The 14,282-nt window shown below is 38.6% G+C and overlaps 2 protein-coding genes across 9 annotated transcripts in view; one reads left to right on the top strand and one right to left on the bottom strand.

Moving 5' to 3' along the window:
* SKP2 (S-phase kinase associated protein 2) overlaps positions 1-6,886 on the top strand; it is a 39,271-nt gene extending 32,385 nt beyond the window's left edge. For all 5 annotated transcript variants that reach the window (NM_001435096.1, XM_059878721.1, XM_024981288.2 and 2 more), the window contains one exon: positions 4,798-6,886. In NM_001435096.1, coding sequence (NP_001422025.1) covers positions 4,798-5,011 — 214 coding nt within the window. In that variant the 3' untranslated portion in view covers positions 5,012-6,886. The remainder of the gene's footprint in view (positions 1-4,797) is intronic.
* A 5,087-nt stretch (positions 6,887-11,973) lies between these two features.
* Positions 11,974-14,282, bottom strand: part of NADK2 (NAD kinase 2, mitochondrial) — a 45,206-nt gene continuing 42,897 nt past the window's right edge. For 3 of the 4 annotated variants that reach the window (XM_005221585.5, XM_024981238.2, XM_024981239.2), the window contains one exon: positions 11,974-14,053. In XM_005221585.5, coding sequence (XP_005221642.2) covers positions 13,915-14,053 — 139 coding nt within the window. In that variant the 3' untranslated portion in view covers positions 11,974-13,914. 4 annotated transcript variants of the gene reach the window in all.

Here is a 14,282-nt window from a genome sequence, read left to right as displayed (position 1 = left end):
AAGAATTAAAAAGAATGAATAGATCAGACACTTCAGCTATATAGAGTTAACTCATAGAATTAGGGAATCCAGTAATTAACATCTTTAATAAAGCACTGTAGTTAATCCTTAGGGCTCAGGGTCTCAGCTGGTGTCTCATTTGGAAAAGCACTGCATAAAAGAGATGCCAATATTTAGTTGCAGGGCTCTCAGATGTTGGTGGAGAAGGCGATGGCACCCCACTCCAGTACTCTCACCTGGAAAATCCCATGGATGGAGGAGCCTGGTGGGCTGTAGCCCATGGGGTCGCAAAGAGTTGGACACGACTGAGCGACTTCCCTTTCACTTTTCACTTTCATGCATTGGAGAAGGAAATGACAACCCACTCCAGTATTCTTGTCTGGAGAATCCCAGGCACGGGGGAGCCTGGTGGGCTGCCGTCTATGGGGTCACACAGAGTCGGACACGACTGAAGTGACTTAGCAGCAGCAGCAGCAGATGTTGGGGCTTAAATTCATATATATGCAACTCTTATTAAAATCCCCTGCCACTTGAATTTTCTAGCATCCAGAACTCCTAGGAGTCTGGAGTGTCTAACCTGAAAAGGTTTCTCTGTTAACAGTTGTTTCCCACCCTTGCCATTTGAGCTTTAGCTGCATTGTCTGTGCATCTCCCTTGGGAGTACACTGATCATTCTTTTCTGCTTGTTTTTCTCAAGAGAATCTACTTATGTGTCTTACTTTTGTTCTTTCTCTCCAAAGAGTAAGAAGTTAAGCAGGAAATACCTATTCACTTGAGCAGAGGCTAAGGGGAGGCTGTGAGCCTTCATATTTTTATATTTATATCCATTGGGATGATAATACTCGCACAGTCATCTGCAGGCAGTGTGACTTGACGGGTCAGAGCATGGATCTGAAGTCACAGACCCAGGTGCGAACCCTGACTGCACTGTAACCAATTTGTCTAAATATTACCTTGAAATAAGGGAAGCAGAGGTATCAGTTTAGTAACAAGTCAGACCATCAGAATACAGTGAAAACAGACAGAAGAAAGATGCTGTCCTTGAACCTTAAGGTAAAAAGAGTATGTTTCTTAAGACATAAAGTGAACAGTATACTGGTTTACCTTGTGAATTCATTAAGATGAGTTTGCTGGTACCCTATCCTTAAACATTTCTCCAGGTAAAATGTATATGAAATGCATAGTAAGAGTTCTAGGATCTTCAATAATTTCCAGAAAGCTATTTATGCTAAAAAAATTTTCATTTCTTAGAAGTGGTAACATAAAATTTGAGTGTCTTTCTTTTGTACTGATAATGCTTTGAAATACTTGGCAAACTAGATATTTTATCCTCAGGACACACCCTCCTTGTATTTATTCCCTTCCTTATTAATTGGTCTGATTTCTCTTGTATTTCTCATTAATGGAAAAAACTGAAGCTGGAGATAGTAATCTGAGATTAAGAGAAACTAAAGAAATAATAATACTTGCAGGAGAGTTTTAAGTTGAGGAATTTAAGGTTTTATAAGGAGAATAAGATTGCTGGGAGAAATATCAACAATAGATATGCAGATGATACCTCCATAATGGCAGAAAGTGAAGAGGAACAGAAGAGCTTCCAATGAGGGTGGAAGAGGAAAGTGTAAAAGAGGAGAGTGGCTTAAAACTCAACATTCAAAAGATGACGGCATCCAGTCCCATCACTTCATGGCAAGTAGTTGGGGAAACGATGAAAACAGTGACAGATTTTATTTTCTTGGGCCCCAAAATCACTGCAGATGGTGACTGCAGCCGTGAAATTAAAAGATGCTTGCTCCTTAGAAGAAAAGCTATGACAAACCTAGACAGAGTATTAAAAGGCAGAGACGTCACTTTGCCAACAAAGATCAATCTAGTCAAAGCTATGGTTTTTCCAGTAGTCATGTATGAATATGAGAGTTGGACCCTAAAGAAAGCTGAGCACCGAAGAATTGATGCTTTTGAACTGTGGTGTTGGAGAAGACTCTTGAGAGTCCCTTGGACAGCAAGGAGATCAAACCAGTCCGTCCTAAAGGAAACCAACCCTGAATATTGGAAGGACTTATGCCGAAGCTGAAACTCCAATACTTTGGTTACCTGATGCGAAGGGTCAGCTCACCGGAAAAGACCCTGATGCTGGGAAAGATTGGGGGAGGAGAGAAAGGGGTGACAGAGAACGAGATGGTTGGATGGTATCACCTGACTCAGTGGACGTGAGTTTGAGCAGACTCAGGGAGACAGTGAAGGAAGGGAAGCCTGGTGTGCTTCCAGGCTCATGGGGTCTCAAAGAGTGGAACACGACTTAGCGACTGAACAGTGAACAGCAAAGGAGTGAACCTGGTCAAACAGTTTATAAATACCTTTTCTTTACTAACTAACTAGAGACACTTAAGACCTTATCAGTGTCATTTTATACTGAAGTTAGAAATAATGACTCTCAAACTATTCGTTTCTATTTACTCTCCTTTAGTTTACTTTTCAGTCTCTTCCATGAAGTTTTCAAAGAGATACTTGGGTACGTTCTCTGCTGTGCTGTAGGTGATACACATACAAGAGGCTTGTTTTGGGGGGGGTGGGGGGTCTCCTTAAAATCTTAAAGACTTCCTGGTTTTATTGGCTTGGGAATGGTCATTCATCCACCATCTATCATATTCTGCTCACTCCTTTCTCACATGTAACACCTGAGTGTCTTCTAAGTGTCTAATATAATTTCCTTCCTCACCAAGGCTTTTACAAAGTGCTGTTGCGAAAACATTTGCTTTTCTGTCGTCTGCCATCCCTCTTCACTCCCACCTCTAGTTTCTTGTTTTAAATACTCTCCACTGCAGAATGTCTTACAACTTGGCTAATCTAGAGATCCCAGAATCTGGATTCTCATGGATATTACAAAGTTCTCATATACTCAGATTTTATATAAGAGAAATTTAAGATTGGGCCAGATTGCTATCATCTTCAGTGACGGTAAGTATAAACATCTGTATATGCTGACATCTCCTTATACTCTTGTTTCCATTTCAGAGATTAGCTTACTTGATGAACAATAGCAATTTGTTCTTGCTGATTTTCTTTTACATCCAGATCTAACTGCCCCCTTAGGAACACCAAGCATGTTTATTTCATTTGGTTAGTACTTTTATTTTCTAAATTACCCTTCCTCTTGTATTCAACCAGTATATGTTAACATCTGTGGTGTTTAAAACTCTCCTAAATGTAGAATAAATACACTTAGATGGGGAGTGAGAGCAGGAGTAGTATGGAAGGTCTTAAGGCGAGTAGATGGTTTGAGTTCTGTAAACGTGAGGGAGGCATCATCGATTTCAAACAGGGGAAGGACTTAATCTGAGCTAGGCTTTATGAGGATGGCCTTGGTCATTGGTATATACACTAAGCTGAGAGGAGGAAAGATTAGGGGCAAGCTGACAATTACTCTAAGGAAGGTTTGTTTTTTAAGTAATTATTGACAGTATGAAAATATAAAGGATGCTTCTTATTCTAGGGAATTGATTTTCTCATTGATCTGCCGTGGGATTTTGTTGAAACTCCAAACTAAATATTCCCTTTCCTGAGACTTTGGACTGTGTGTCCCAACCTGGAGTAAATATAGATCAGAGAGATGAATTTCTAAGCCTGTAGACCTAGGGTAAGAAGAAAGAATCATTACCAAAGCATATTTGCTTTGGGAAAACAGGATCCCTTTTTTGTGCACCAGAATCTCACTGTTGACATAGTTCAGTTCAGTTCAGTTCAGTTCAGTTGCTCAGTCATGTCCAACTCTTTGCGACCCCATGAATCGCAGCACACCAGGCCTCCCTGTCCATCACCAACTCCCGGAGTTCACTCAGACTCACATCCATCGAGTCAGTGATGCCATCCAGCCATCTCATCCTCTGTCGTCCCCTTCTCCTCCTGCCCCCAATCCCTCCCAGCATCAGAGTCTTTTCCAATGAGTCAACTCTTCGCATGAGATGGCCAAAGTACTGGAGTGTCAGCTTTAGCATCATTCCTTCCAAAGAAATCCCAGGGCTAATCTCCTTCAGAATGGACTGGTTGGATCTCCTTGCAATCCAAGGGACTCTCGGTTTCACTTAATGTGAAATACCTAGGAAGATAACTGGCTTCCGTGTGTCAGAAAGAAAAAAAGGGAATATGTAGAGAAGTAAAATGTTTATTGTGTCTATCTGCACCTGACACACAACCTTAAAATAGTATCATGAAGTCACCGTTAGGTTTCATCATATGTAATGGACTTGTTGACTATTAACCACTACTTGGAAGTCACTAACTCTGCTCACATCTCCTTTCAAGTGGGCAGGCCTTGTTCAAATGAAGATCAAGTCCATATCCTTAAGTGGCATGTAACCTTTCGTGACTCCAGCTTATGCCATAGTAAAACATTTACTTTTCCCATCACTAGCTTGCTGGCTTCCCCTCCCAACACAGTGACATTTTTCAATATAAACCAAGAGTAGGGGCGGGGGGTGGGAGGGGAGGAGGAATATAAACCAAGAATGGAGAAAGAAAGAAAATATGTTTGGATTTTAAATAAACCTAGGAGTTTTTTGGTTATTAGAAATTCAACGAAATGCACTTATGTGTTTCCTAAGGCCGTATTGCCCAAGCTGTGGCCTGTGCTTTGTGGTTTGATTCACCTTTGCTGTTCCCTCGAATCATTGATTGCAAATTATGTCTTCAGTTTGTATCGTATAAAATATGATACAGTGTGTAAAAATTGGATCATGTAACTCTAGTGGCAGTTACCATAGATACTGCTACTCTGAAAGTCTCTCTTTTCCTTTCCAGTGAACTTGGAGAAATTCCCACATTAAAAACACTACAAGTCTTTGGAATCGTACCAGACGGTACCCTTCAATTGTTAAAGGAAGCCCTCCCTCATCTACAGATTAATTGCTCCCATTTCACCACCATCGCCAGGCCGACCATTGGCAACAAGAAGAACCAAGAGATATGGGGCATCAAATGCCGACTGTCACTGGAGAAGCCCAGTTGCCTATGAATCCTCTATTGCAAGATGGTGTCTCCTCTTTTCTTTGAACAGGGAAAGTAAGCAGGAAGCCCAATTGTGGAGAGCTCAGCTATTTTTATTCATGGTTTTCCATTGCCTTCCTTCTACAAGTATATTAGAGAACCATTGGAGACAGAAAACTATGAAGTGTTGCTTTTTAGAACTGACTATGAAAGCTTTTATCACTGCTATACCCTTAAGAGCCTCAGCTCTACGCTTTTTGAAATTTTAGGGAGAGTGAGCCTATAATTTCAAGATACCTTAAATAGCAAAATTTGAACCACGTCTTCCAAGTGCCATTCTTCATAAATCTATTTAGAATCAAGCTTAAAAATCGCCACCAGCAAATCATTTTCATAGCCGATATGGCAACTGAACATTCTTCTATTTAATTTTTCAGCACTGCTTTATTATAAGACATAGGTTGCAAAAAATAATAAGCTATTTGTATTGTAAGCTGAAAAGAATGAGAATCATAGAGTAGATCTGCAGCAATCTCTTCTGAGGATGGCAAGAAAAATAGACATTTCAACTGCGCCTTTAGATTTGCAGTCAGGTTGATGGAAACAAATAGCCCCAGGTCATTCACCTTAAAACCTAAATAAAGAAACAAACAGTTGGCCAACCAGAGGTGTAGAATTGGTATAGAATGTAAAGGCTCAAGAGACAGTTTTCTATGACAGTTAACCTGGGGTATCCTCGAATGCACATTAATGAAGTCTCCTTTATGTACAGTTGGGAAGGTCCCCTGGAGGAGGAAATGGCAACCCACTCCAGTATTTTTGCCTAGAGAATCCCATGGACAGAGGAGCCTGGCGGGCTACAGTCCATGGGGTCGCAAAAAGTCGAACACGACTGGGCGACTACTTTTATTTCCTTTATGTACTGTGTTCGCAGCGTTCTGAATTAGCTGAGGAAATTGAATTGTGGACTTCTGACTTTATGATCAAATTATGTTAACGTGGGTTCTTTAGCTTTTAAGATGACTTTGTTTTAGAGAGGTAGGAACCAGTCATTCTTTGATTCTTGAAATGTTGGATGGAATCCTGAACCGCAGATGCCTGCGTTTTCCTTTTTGCTAAGGTTCTCAAAGTTATTTTTACTCTGGAATCAAGTATTTTAAATTGTCTTTTTTTTTATTTTATTTTAATGGCCTCTCACAATGATTGTTTCTAGCAACCTGTTTTATAAAGTTCTGGACCTGGAGTTCCCTAAGAACTGCATGTTCCTTTCAATTAGGAATATACACTAGAAGAAGGTGTATGTTCCATGCAGTTTCAGAGCAATAAGCACAGCTGGCACATGCATAAAAGTTAAGACTTGGGTGCTGAACCTTTTGATAGCATCAGTGATTTTTTTTTAATGATACATAGAAGCAAAAGGACTAAATTCTACTTAAAAAAAAAAAAAAAAAAACACTAACTTCTTGTTTAAATCAATGACCTTCCCATATATTCAAAATGGAGCAAAAAGCCCAAACTCATCATTTCTATTAACATTGCTTTTTTTTAAAAATCAGATCTTTGAAATGTTATAAACAATGGTATGAAGTGCCCTTATCTGCTCAAACCTAAGGAAGAACATTTTTATAAAGTAGTGTTACACAGGAAATGATTAGGTTTCAATTTTGTAGTAGTTTAAAAGTGCTACATACTACTTGAAATTATTGTTTACAGATTAGTGACACGGGCTGGAGGGAGGATCCGGTTGGCCTCTTATTTCCGGATACCCTCACACATACAGTACTTCGAAACTCAAGTCCAGCCATAAGCTATTTTGCTAACATGTCAGAGTAATCTGTATTTTTGTATGTGATTTCTACTTTTATAGATTTGTTTTAAAATAAAACATTTTTATAAAAATGAATACTTCAGCTAAGTTGTATTCCTTTTTTCTTTCTCTATTTTTCTTAAGCACTCTGGTTAAAACGAGCATTAGGTATGGTGTGAGATTTCTCTCAGCCCTCTGAATGTGTGTGTGTGCTAAGTCGTGTCCTACTCTTGCAACCCCATGTACTGTAGCCCACCAGGTTCCTCTGTCCATGGGATTTCCCAGGTAAAAATATTGGAAAGGGCTGCCATTTCCTTCTGCAGGAGATCTTCCTGACCCAGGGATCAAATCTGCATCTTCTGCATTGCTGCTGCTGCTAAGTCGCTTCAGTCGTGTCCGACTCTGTGCAACCCCATAGACAGCAGCCCATCAGGCTCCCCTGTCCCTGGGATTCTCCAGGCAAGAACACTGGAGTGGGTTGCCATTTCCTTCTTCACTGCAGGAAAGTGAAAAGTGAAAGTGAAGTCACTCAGTCATGTCCAACTCTTCTCGACCCCATGGACTGCAGCCTACCAGGCTCCTCTGTCCATGGGATTTTCCAGGCAAGAGTACTGGAGTGGGGTGCCATTGCCTTCTCTGGATCTGCATTGCAGGCAGATTCCTTATCACAGCCACCAGGGAGGCCCCAACCCTCTGAACAAAGCACTTTAAAGCAAGCCATAACATGATCCCTTTTGTCCCATCTACTTCATGTGTTGTCAAAATGTTTATAATTCTTTGACAAGGTACTAAATCAGGCTTGTTACGGTTAAAGTGCTTAAAGTATTAACATTTTATAAGATGTGAGATTAAGTGATAAGTACTATCAATAAAGTATCAAGTACTATCGATAAAAATCTGCTCATAGCACTTTTTAAATACAGACTTGATCAGCTTGTACTGTGCATTTTATTCTCATTAGCAAACTGTTTGAATAGTTTACCCTATATCCAGAGATCTTCTAGGAATTAGCTCCTTTTGAACACATTCAAATAGAATGGTGATGCTTCCTGAATATTACCCAGTTTTTTGCTTCCTTTTTAATATCAATACCATGCTTCCTTTTTTGTTATCAAAAATGTCAAATGCAGAAGGTAAAGATGATGAATTTCATTTTCTGCTTCCAAAGGTCATTAACTCATGACCAATCTCATTTCACCCTTCTCTCCCATCCCATGGACATCACATGCTCACAAGATCATTTTTGAGGCAAAACCGAGACCCATGACTTCATGAATAGTTCAGTATCTACCTCTGAAAGATATTCTTCTGATTTAATTCTAAAACATTAAATATCAAGATGATGTTGAAAGTTCCCTAGCTATGTAAAAACTTTTCTTACATAGATTTGTTTTGCTCAGGCTCCAAACACGGATCATACTTTGCATTTAGTTGACATTGACATTTTCTTAGTCTCTTAATCTTAGTGTTCCTCTTCTTTACTATCCTTACACTTTACATATGGAAGAAACTAGGTTGCTTGTCCAGTGTTGCCCATTCTGGATTTTACTGTTGTGATCCATCCCTGGAATAGTATTTAACAGGTTCATGTGTCCCCTATTTCCATAAACTGGTAGATCTAGCCGCAAAAAGCTAACCAAGAGTGAGTTTGCCACCCAAGAGACACTGGTAACATGTGAAAACTGCTTTGGTTGTCACAAGTGGAGAGGAGCTATTGGCCTCCAGCAGGTACATACCAAGGATGCTGCTAACCATCCCACAATAGCTAGGACAGCTCCCCACAATAAAGAACCATCTGATCCAAAACCTCAGTGCCAGTGTTGAGAGACCCTGATCTATAGGCTTAGTTTGTCAAGGTTTTTTTGAACATCATAGCAAGGAGACAGGATAGGTGGTATTACTGTCTTCCTTCAAGAGGCACACACCATATGCCTTTCATTCTTTTTGTGAATCAAGATTGCCAGGAGAAATATCTATAACCTCAGATATGCAGATGATATCACTAATGGCAGAAAATGAAGAACTAAAGAACCTCTTGAGTGTGAAAGAGGAGAGTGAAAAGGCTGACTTAAAACTCAACATTCAGAAAACAAGATCATGGCACCTGTTCCATCACTTCATGGCAAATGGAGAAAAAGCAGCAGTGACAGATTTTATTTTCTTGGGCTTCAGAATGACTGCAGATGGTGACTGCAGCCATGAATTAAAAGATGACTGCTCTTTGGAAGGAAAGCTATGACAAAACTAGACAGCATATTCAAAAGAAGACATCACTTTGCTAACAAATGTCTATACAGTCAAAGCTATGGATTTTCCAGGAGTCATTATGGACTTGAGAGTTGGACCATAAAGGCGGCTGAGCGTTGAAGAACTGATGCTTTCAAACTGTGGTGTTGGAGAAGACTCTTGAGAGCCCCTTTGGACAGCAAGGAGATCAAACCAGTCAATCCTAAAAGAAATCAGCCCTGAATATTCATTGGAAGGACTGATGCTAAAGCTCCAGTACTTTGGCCACCTAATGCAAAGAGCTGACTCATTGTAAAAACCCTGATGCTGGGAAAGACTTAAGGCAAAAGAAGAGGGCAGCAGAGGATGAGATGGTTAGATAGCATCACTGACTCAATGGACATGAGCTTGAGCAAACTCCGGGAGACAGTGAAGTCTGGTGTGTTGTAGTCCATGGGGTCACAAGGAGTTGGACATGACCCAAGAGACTGAACAACAACAGTGTTAACAGTCTGCCTGTGGCTCTTGATTCCTCTTCTATACCCTAGTTGCAAGTTCCCAAGATTATTAGGCAAACTCTAGCCAAATGCAAAATATTTATTTCTGGATAAAGTGACTGTGTCCCTTCTATTATGGTGAACTTAACTACAATCCAACATTGACTAATGATCTACAATGTAGAGGACAGGGCAAGGTCTAGAACAGGAGGAAAGACACTAAATGGTCCAGGAAAACTGGAAACACCTTTCCACTGGATAACCTAACCTTGGGACAAACAGAAGGCAACCTTCTCTCTCGTTACCTCTCCTCTCCCCATCCCCACCTGGCCAAAGGTCCCAGAAAGTCAAAAGGCTCTCTCCACCAAGACGCTAACTCCTTATACAGGTTGAAACCCTAAAGCCTAAGCTCATTTTATGGATTTGTTTTGCTCTAGTGTTTGAGTTACTTTTTAGTGAATCTAAATATCAAGATACTGATATTTTGGTATTCCTTAAACCAAATATCAAAATATCTACCTTGTACATTTGAGCAGTAAAATCACTATATTTAAGGTCTTCAGATGGAAGGGGCTGTGACTGATGAAAGACTAGAAGGCAGACTTTTTTCCATAGACACACATTTTAAAATTAACAGGCACACTGGAATTGATCATATCCCAACCATTACCATGATTTCATGTTGTATTTTTTTAAAAACCTGGTCATTTACATTGGCTTTTAAAATGTCTTTTTACTCAAAACTATTAATTTACTACTCAGGATAGTACCTGTAAGCTAACTTACAGTGGTATTGCTGCAAGAACCAGAAAATAGAGGGGTTAAGACTTTCAGTTCAGTTCAGTTCGGTCACTCAGTCGTGTCCGACTCTTTGTGACCCCATGAATCGCAGCACGCCAGGCCTCCCTGTCCATCACCAACTCCCGGAGTTCACTCAAACTCACATCCATCGAGTCGGTGATGCCATCCAGCCATCTCGTCCTCTGTCGTCCCCTTTTCCTCCTGCCCCCAATCCCTCCCAGCATCAGAGTCTTCCAATGAGTCAACTCTTCGCGTGAGGTGGCCAAAGTACTGGAGTTTCAGCTTTAGCATCATTCCTTCCAAAAGACTTTGGTGATATTTTAATCCAAAACTACATGGTAAGTGGATAATCCACAACAACCCATTTTAAAGACTAATGGAAATACTTCAAAGATGAATAGAATGATTTTGTGAAAAATCATTTATCGTGACATGATGCTTTGAAGGAAAGCTCTGAAGCAAGAGGAAATAGCTATGTAAATAGATTTTCTTGTGAAAGTCTCCAGTCGTATCTGACTGCTTGTGACCCTGTGGACTATACAGTCCATGGAACTCTCCAGGCCAGAATACTGGAGTTCCCTTCTCCAGGGGATCTTCCCAACCCAGGGATGGAACCCAGGTCTCCCACATTGCAGGTGGATTCTTTACCATCTAAGCCACCAGGGAAGCCACTTGTGAAAGCAAAGAACTAATCTAGTATGATGACAACGTAACAAATCATTCAAGCTCTCTTCAATCATTTAAAGAGAGTAGGTGTAGGGAGAAAAAAAAAAGTTGCAGTTGGGGAAAACATTTTAAAAGAATGGTTAAAAAAAAAGAAAGTTCCCCAAATACTGTCCTACTTACTGCAACTATCAATACATCACCCCCCGACCTACAGACTCCCTAGCAGTATTGTTTCAGCATGTAAAACCATCATTTATTATAATAGATTTCTTCTCTAGCTATGCAGGTTTTCAAGTATTCATTGTACAAATCAGAACACACAACCCCTACTCCCAGTGAACTCAGAATCTTCTGGTATAAAAAGGTGTGTATTGTTCAGATAGAGCTCTTCAAAGTCTTCCAGGATCCCAAGTTTTGAATTTTTTTTAACCACTGATGATTATTAAAAATGGGAGAACAAAATTCATTATAATCCATGCCTTTGCTAGCCTATAAAATATTCAAATTAACACTTCAAACATCCTTTTCCATTTTTTCTTTTTAGCTCCTCGTTTAGCCAGTAATTTTCTTAAAAATCTATCATAAAATAAAGCCTGTGACACTTAAAAAATATTTTTTATATGTTTCTTCATGTAGAAAACATATATAAGCCTTCTTATTGATTTACACCCTAATCCTTCATGTTTACTTTAATGTTAAGGAATAAGCTTCATTTAAAACAATTCTTCTTTCCAGTTCAGCAGTTCATGTAATATGATTTTGATTTACTCGGTCCATGAATATAAATACATATGGAATATCAAAAACATTAACTCAAAAATATCTGAAGAATCTACATTTACCAGGAAGCACTGTGTCACATATTAGCAGTGAATGAAGTCAACAGGGAAAAGAGTAATAGTGTGGAAAAAAGACATGAAATATAATATTCTGGGGCAATCTGGTTTTCAAATAATGACCCATAAGAGCTGAAGAAATAAATGAACTAAAAAAGAAAAGATAATGGTTTACTTTTATTCACATGTAGTTGCCATTAAAAGGAACTCATTCATAAAAACATTTTTGCTATTCTAACAACCTTTCCCTCTCGTCACCTCTTACAAGTAAATCCCACAACAGGTCAGAAATGTTAAAGGTTATATCACAAATGGAACACATTAAGTAGTTTTTAAACCTCTAAAATATGGCTTATAAACAATTTTACATAGCAGGTTACCTATTAATATGTTACATATTAAACAGATATATGTACCATTTTGGACAATCAGATTTCTTTGATATTAAAGATGGAGTTGGCATTTTTGTCAAAAAGGTATTTTAAACCTGTTAAGGAGTTTCTATAGTGTGGAATTTCACTTCTTTATAAAGTGGTATCTTAAGTATATCATTATTAAATCAAATCAGAAACTAGATCCATCTCTGGGAAAACACCCAATTTTTATTGTATGCATCATGTAAACTCCTTGCGAGTAGTATCTATGCAGTTACTCTCAACTAAGAAAAACAAATTCTTGTTCTGGATATACATCAAAACCTAAGATTATCTTTGTATAATAATATTTAAAAATCTGACAAGAACATGATAAATGTTACCAACCCAAGAGCCAAACCTCGGTTTGATTACACATCCTAGTTTTCGCAGAATCTACTTCTGAGCTCACCAAATTCAGTTCTATCAGGACAGCAGCTGTTCAGATCACCATGTACATCCAGCGCCTGACACAGTGCATGGCAGAGTCGGTGTTCAGTAAATATTTCAGTGACTGAAGACAAATTTTTAACAGCAAGTGGAAAAAAAATACAACTTTGAATAACTGGACTAAGAATACCAATTGTCTCATGATGCAGCAAGAGGAACTTTTTGTGATAATTCTAGGATTATTTATAAGTAAACTGGGAATTAGGTAAAGAAACTGTCATAATGGGAAAAAAAGAAAAGCCACAACATTTTATCCTCCAAACCTAATGTGTAAAATTTGGAATATGAACTAGGTGAAAACTACCATGATAATAAGTAAGGCAATTCCAAAACTAAAATGTTTTGCATATTTATTAAACAATCCATTTTCTTTCTGACAATACTCCTAATACTAGATGAAAATTGTTATAGGTTTTACCAAACTCATAATAGAATGTGCCTAATCAGTTCATCCTTTGTCTTTAAATCCGTTAGAGAGTTTTAAATATGGAAGAACTTTATCAGCCTCAAATTATTAAAAAAAATTACCAAAGACCTAAAATAATTATTGGCTAATTAATACATTTGTAATAGTGCCATGATTTTGTCCTTATATATTTCACCCAGCATTGTCAAAATTAACCTGATAGTCAATGAAATGAAAACATCTATAATTTCAAAAATGATTGAATTTTTAAATCAGTAGTCATAACAATATCATTGTGTTCTGAAATTAGAAAACTCTTGGCAGATATACAAAAACACATTTATCAGGATTTATCAAAATTCTCCATCAAAGTTTTTTAAAAAACCTTAATCTTTAGGTACTATAAAAAAATACTAATCAAATGAGATGTGTTTGGTCTGACCAATTCCACAAAGTGAGGAGGAAAAGGAAGGAAAAAAAAAAAAAAACTTGTACAGTTAAATTTCAAATCCTAAACATGAAATCTTTTATTTGAGCCTACCTCTCTAAATTTATAAAGATACCAGCACTCTTGGAAACCAACTGTAAGCAGTATCAAAATTTCACTGTTATGAATTCTAATCAGTTTAGTCCTCCATTTTCTTACATGCTGAACATCTTTTCCATCAGAATCCGTCAGAAAAATAATGCAAATCTCACTTTCTTGGTCACCCTTCAGCCCAAGGCCAATCAGTCTCAACAACCAAAAACTGTAGCTTTATGACTGGTAGGCTGCTTCTGCAGTAAAACTATTTCTCTAGCAATCAAAATTGTCATCTGAGGCAATCCTTCACTGCTCTAGAAGCACAGTTCGAAGCTCGTCTTCTTTCTCGATCAACATTGAAGCAATGGCTCCGTCATTAAACTCAAAGGAAGTTCCTCCATCCACAACCATGCATGCATCCCAACACCGAGAACGCACACACACCCTAGGCAGAGAGAGACGTGTGTTAAATATCAACACTTTGCTTAAACTGCAGTTTCTTTACAACACTGAGTTTTTATCTAAACTGGCAGGTAGATCATCTGGCCTTGATTTTAAAAATCAAGTTGCCCTGCCCTTTGTTATGAGAGAATTAGTGACTATGTCAATATGAGTACATTACCCAAAAAAATCTCAAAATTGAAACATTCAGGATAGCTCCATTCACCCAAACA

This window comes from Bos taurus, chromosome 20 (assembly GCF_002263795.3).
Source record: "Bos taurus isolate L1 Dominette 01449 registration number 42190680 breed Hereford chromosome 20, ARS-UCD2.0, whole genome shotgun sequence".
Classification (NCBI taxonomy): domain Eukaryota; kingdom Metazoa; phylum Chordata; class Mammalia; order Artiodactyla; family Bovidae; genus Bos; species Bos taurus.
This window is presented reverse-complemented; position numbering and strand designations above follow the sequence as displayed.